At 42.2% G+C, this 6,199-nt stretch overlaps 1 protein-coding gene across 1 annotated transcript in view; it reads left to right on the top strand.

Annotated features, from left to right (window-relative positions):
* Positions 1-1,532: 1,532 nt before the first annotated feature.
* Positions 1,533-6,199, top strand: part of MANBA (mannosidase beta) — a 136,938-nt gene continuing 132,271 nt past the window's right edge. Inside the window, exon 1 of the mRNA XM_081252712.1 lies at positions 1,533-1,789. Within this exon, the coding sequence (XP_081108838.1) occupies positions 1,613-1,789 (177 nt within the window). The 5' untranslated portion in view covers positions 1,533-1,612. The remainder of the gene's footprint in view (positions 1,790-6,199) is intronic.

Below are 6,199 nucleotides of genomic sequence, written 5' to 3'. Positions count from 1 at the left end.
ACAGACTAGGGCTGGCCATTTAATGCCATGAATCAGGGAATATAATTTGAATTGAGAGCTCCATTCCTATCAAAAGTAAAATGCTCCTGGAGTGAGGAAACCTTTTGAACCAGCCAGAGCCTTTCCCCCTTAATATCAATGGGCTCTACTGCAAGGAGTCTATGGGCCAGGAAAGGAGAGTTTGGGTCCTGTCTGCCACTGTCTGACAGGCAAATCACCTGACATCTTTGGATCCTGTTCCCTCAGCTTTAAAGCCAGAGGCTTGGGCGGAATAATCCAAATGTCCCTAAAGCCAAGATGCTAAGCTTGTGAAAAATGCTGACTCTGAAAAAATAAAATATTGTCCAGTGTCTATAGGTTCAGGCAATTTCAGGGCCATTATAAGGCAAAACAAAGCTGGAATTTAATGAGGGGAGAACTTCTCTTCAAAGACTTCTGCTTAAATACAGAAATAAGGCAGATAACATCAACACAGTCATACGTTAGTCTATTTTATGCAATGTGAAATTCCCTCTTAACTTCCTAGATCGCAGTTACATCCTATTGCAAAAATGGGACTCAAGTAGACTGCGCCACTATGAGACTTGAAATAAACTTGTGGTATTTCTTGGGTACCTAGGCATTGTTAGGAACAGCCAAGTATGTTAACTCATTTTATGCTCATCACAACCCAAAAAAGGAGTACTGTCTCCATTTTTGAGTTCAGGGAACGGGGGTATTAGAGAGTTTGTGGCTTGCCCAAGTCCCACAGCTAGTGAGTGGCAGAGGATTTTAAATTTGCCTGTGCATTAATGCAGGTTTCCGGAATCTCAGGAACCTCCTCTGTAGAGCTTTATAAAAGAGAAGGTTGTAGTCCACTAACATCAGGCCAAAGTGCTGTGTTTTCTCTGGGCCGGGCCTTATGTTGCACGCTGTACACGGATTTTCTCAGCTCTCACAACAACCGTACGAATTAGGTACTTTAGTACTGATTTATTGTTTGAAGGGCAGACTGTTCTGAGACAAACCTGCAGAGCTGCAGGAGGTGGGCGTTACCCGCGCCGGGCAGACACCTGCAGCCCTGATGAGAGTCTGGGGAAACTGGGGGGAACTGAAGTGACGCGGTGTCTTGGTTTTCGGTTCTCTGAAGCAGTGAGGAGCCTCTCTTGCTGTAGTTTCCGCACACTACTGTCTGTCCCTGAGCTCCCCGAGGCTGTGCGCTACTTTGCGTCCAGAGATTGGTGTGTCCCAATTAGCGTGCATGGTTCTCGCCTCCCGTTCAGACGCCGGAGCAGCTGGAATAAGAGCCGAGGAGGACCCAGACTGCAGCGGTCCGAGCCCGGAACCATGCACGAGGTGGCGGCTCCGGCACTCGCGACGCCGGGCTTCGGCCAGTCGGCACGATATCCGCGCTCCCAGCTAGCCTGCGGAGCCTGAGGAGCAGCTGAGGTCCTTTCAGCTCAGCTGACCTGGGGGCGTGGCCGAGAGCCGGGGGCGTGGCCGGGAGCTGGGGGCGGGCCCCGGGGCGGGGAGAGCTAGAGCCCGGGCTCCTCCCGAACAGAGGGTAACTTCCGCGGCTCACCGAAGCGCGGGGTTTCTTCCCCCGTGGGTGGGTGAGGTACCGGCCACCGGCATGCTCCTCCGCCTGCTCCTGCTGCTTGTGTTGTGCGGTGCGGGCTCCGCTGCCATGGTGGTCAGCGTCAGCTTGCGGGGCAGCTGGAGGATCCGCAGCGGGAACGGCTCGCTGGAGTTGCCCGCGGAGGTTCCCGGTTGCGTGCACAGCGCCTTGTTCCACCAGCGGCTCATCCAGGTACTGTGTGCGGCCTCCCCGCCGGGAGCCTGCGCCCGCGTCCCTCTCGTGGTGAGAGGGGCCCAGGAACGGCCTGGCAGTCCCCGAGCCCGGGGCTGTTCTCCTCGCTTTGGCACTAACTTCCCCTTTGCGTCTTGTGGTCTGGGGGTAGGGGAGGTGAGGGGGTGGGGATGGGGACGCCGAGGCAATGTATCTACTCTTGGCGAAGATCACCGCTGGGGTCCGGGCTAGATGGAGGCTGACCCACGCCCACGCTGGGACAGCAGCAACTCAGGAAAGCGGAGGTCCAGACAGTTCTACTGGGGGTGTTATTGCCATAGTTCTCCAGTGAAGCGTAGATTAGAAAGGACGTGTTGTCACTGACAAAGCCTAAAGCGGGGGATTATTGTTTCAACTACCCGAACACTGCAGAGCACAATAGTCTTTCGCCAAGTAAGGGTTAACTGTATTCATTAATGCCTCAGTTTTTCATTTTCGCTTTTAGGCACCAGGGAGTCAGATTTGGAATTGATACAGCAGCACATAAGCTGAGGAGAATGAGACCTGCAAGTGTAAGGTTAGGATTGTCAGTGCTAGTGTACAGGCTAAATAATTTTTAAGGCTGATTGGGATATGAAGAAAGATGCTGTTTCCTCTCAGGGCGTGTGATGTGATGTGTGTGTCCCAAGAGATGCTTCAATTTCTAGACTTCTGGTGGAGGACGTTTTCCTGTTTGGCAGCCTGTGGTTAGAGGTTTGCAAACAGACTGCCACCTCCCACTGTTTTTTCCTTCCATCTGCTGCACATCTTTAATGGCTTTGCTTGGGACAAGATGTACTTGATACGTGGTTTGCATGCATTGTCCCAATCCTCATAACAACTCTAAAGAGTAAGTCTTCTTATCTTCATTTTATGGAGGATATGAATTATAGAGCCCAGAGAAGTTAGAGAATTTTCCCAAGATCACACAGCAATTAAGAGTGGCAGAAATGGAGTTATAACCCAGCCTGGCCTGACTTCATAGCCTTCTGTACTGTGTGACACTTACCCTGTGTGACACATTGACACATCATGTGATTTTAAAACACTGGAGTTGACTGTCAGGAATATGATTCAAAGTTTACTTAAATGACAGGACAGTCAACTAGGGTTATGCAAAATTTCTGATCTGGTACCATTAGCCTTTTGTCAAGAATGTGTATCAGAAAGGAAGCAAATGTAAATGACACTGACCATGGTCCTGTTTATTTTTTAAGTAAAGAATTCTCAGACTTAAGTATTTGAACTATTTTTAGTTAACAAACTACTTATGACATGGACCACAGGTGACCTTGGTACCCCAAGGCTTCACTTACCCATGCTTTGAAAATGCCTATGTTTCTTTTGCAGCGTTTCTCCTTGCCTCATTTTCCTGATTAAATTAAGGCAATGGGAAATCATTAGTGGCTGTGGTAAATCAGATTACTGTTTCATGTTACAGGGCTACATATCAAGAAACAATGTTTGGTTACTCGTTAATGTGAATGATATGCTCACAGAATGAAATAACTGACTTTTCCTCGTGGGAACAATTTACAATGTCTGTTAAATCTGTTAATAAATTCTTAGGAAAACTTTAAGTTTCAGTAAAGGTAGATGTAGTTCTTAAGTGGTAGTGGGATAAGAGATGGGGAGCTTTTGGGGATTGGGGAACTCCAGGCCTATTGACAATAATCATCAACATCAAGTATCATTATGACGTAATAGGATGTTGTTATACTACCTGCTTTATTATGCCATCCCTTTTTGGTGTTGACCTAGGAAATATTTTATAGTTCAGAGCAGACACTGGTCCAAATACAGTGTTTACATGAGAACTTGAAACATATCTTGCTAAAGTCATTCACCTAATTATCTCGTAAATATTTATTCAGTACCTCCAATGTGGCAGGCATTATTCTAGGTGCTTGGAATCAAGTGGTGAAGAAAACAAAGTCTTTGTCCCAATAGACATTCTAGTGGAGGAGATAGACAGTAAACAGATTAATAGATAATACAGTGACAGCGGGTACACTGAAGAAAAATAAAGCACGTTAAAGGAAGAGAGAGCGAAGGCTTGTTGGGAAAGATTCTATTTTAGAAAAGGTGGTTAAAGATAGCCATTTTGATAAAGATCTTTTGATGAGTTCAGTTTTAAGCGGAAGCGAATTCCCAGGAAAAAGGAAGAAAAGATGGCAGTGAGGAGGGGAGAGCCCTTGAGGCAGGAACGTGCTTGATGAGTTCCAGGAATAGTAAGCAGGCCAGGAGGCTGTAGCCCTGTGACCTGGGGGGCAGGTGGATGATTTCAAAGTAGCCATCTGGGGCAGATCATGCAGGGCTTGTAGGCCATTGGGAATAACTTTTGGATTTTATTCTGCAATGATGGGAAGATATTTTTAGCTACATTTAGGTTAGCGTACATCCTTATTCTCTTATACAAATTTTTAAAAGTGGAATTGTTGATTCAAAAGAGTATTTTTTTAGTCTTTTGCTATGTATTCTAAGTTGTTCTCCATAAAAATTGTACCAGTTTTACACTCCCATCATGACTTTATTGGAGTACTTGTTTTAAGTGCTAGACTTGGACATTATTTTAAAAAGCAAAAATAGAAACAATTTACTTTCTAGTGAGGTTAAACACGTTTTATATGTTTATTTCATGCTTATTGGTGATTTAGGCTTACTTATTCCTGTTTTTTACCTATTTTTCTATTGACTATTCATCTTTTTAAATATAGATTTGTTAGGCCTGTTGTTATATATTTTCAAAAATTTCCCATTTATTAATGATATATTTTGTCATATACATGTTTTAAAGTTTTATATGTTGAAATCTTGTAAGCTTTTCTTCTTTTATGATTGTTTCTGTCTTTGGTATTATGCTTTGGAAGTAATTTCCTCTCTCCCAATTAAATAAATATTTACCTATATTTCCTCCTTTTAGTATTTTTATAATTCCTCTTTTGTATTTAAAAATTTGATCCATTTGAGTTTTTTCAAATGGTTAAACAGTTTTTTATATCACATGATTTGAACAATTTCTCTGTTGTCCACTGATACAAAACATTACTTTTATCATGCACAAAATTCTTATATACTGAATTTTCTTATTCTCTTTTAAAATTCTTTTAAAAAGAATAATAAATGTTTAATACTTACTGTACAAATATTGATGCAGAGAAATATAAAATATAAAGAAGAAGGAAAAAGCTAATAAAAAGCATACTATTAAGCAGAGGTAGAAATTTTCATGTATATCTTTCCAGACTTTTCTAAGTATATACAAACAAATATAATAATATAAAGATGAAGTCAGTCCCTGAGATGGTTTTGTAAGCTACTTCTTCATTTAAAATATATGATGAACATCTCTCTGTATCTATAGAAAATCTCCCCGTATCTATAAATGTCTATAAATATAGATCTAGAAAAATTTTTAGTAACTGCATAGACTCCATTATAAAGTTTTTCTTACTCAAAATATACACTTAAAAATAGAACAAAATATATTGTAAATGTACACATACACTACTAAAAATGGTAGGTACGAGATGCAATGATCATCTGGTATAAAAGTGTAGGTAAATATGGCGTGAGGCACTGAAGCACAGTTGAAAAAATGTAGACCTTGGTGTCGGACTGAGTTTGTTTCATGCCTGGATGTACTTCTGCTTCATCATGGGACCTCAGGAAAGACACTTCACCTTTTGGAGCATTAGTTTCTTCCTCTATAGAACGGTATTTACAGCACATCTTTGTTATGAAGATAAGAGTGAGTGAGTGCCTATCTTGGAGGCTGATATAAAGTGAATGGTCAACAAGTGATACTGTTACTGTCTTTAGGGTTCGTGGGTTTGCTTATGAGCTCCGTCAGTTACATGGGTCCTTAGTCATCAGACGTAATGCTGAACGTAGTCCTATTTGCTTTAAATAGGACTCAGGATTTTAATATGAGCAAAGGGGATCAGACCACTCTGGAACCAAATTAAGTTGGTTGCTTAGCATTTGCAGTAGTTATTATAAATGTAATCTGAGTCTCTGCAACTTTTAATTTAGGGAGGTAGGTATTTGCCCTTAAAGCAATTTTTTAAAAATAAATTTTATTTTTTTGGAGCAATTTTAGGTTCATAGCAAAATTGAATGGAAAATACAGACAGTTCCTATATGTCTCCACACATGCACAGCTGCCCCGCTATCAACACCCCCTACCAGAGTGGTACATTGGTTACCATCAGTGAACCTTACAGTGACACATCATTATCACCAGAAGTCCATAGTTTATGTTACAGCTCATTCTTAGTGTTGTCCATTCTATGGATTTTGACAAATGTATAATGATATGTAGCCACCATCATAGTATCATTCAGCGTAGTTTCACTGCCCTAGAGATCCTTTGTTCTCTGCCTATTCATC

This window comes from Mesoplodon bidens (genome assembly GCF_964165515.1).
Source record: "Mesoplodon bidens genome assembly, chromosome: 1".
Taxonomy (NCBI): Eukaryota; Metazoa; Chordata; class Mammalia; order Artiodactyla; family Ziphiidae; genus Mesoplodon; species Mesoplodon bidens.
This window is presented reverse-complemented; position numbering and strand designations above follow the sequence as displayed.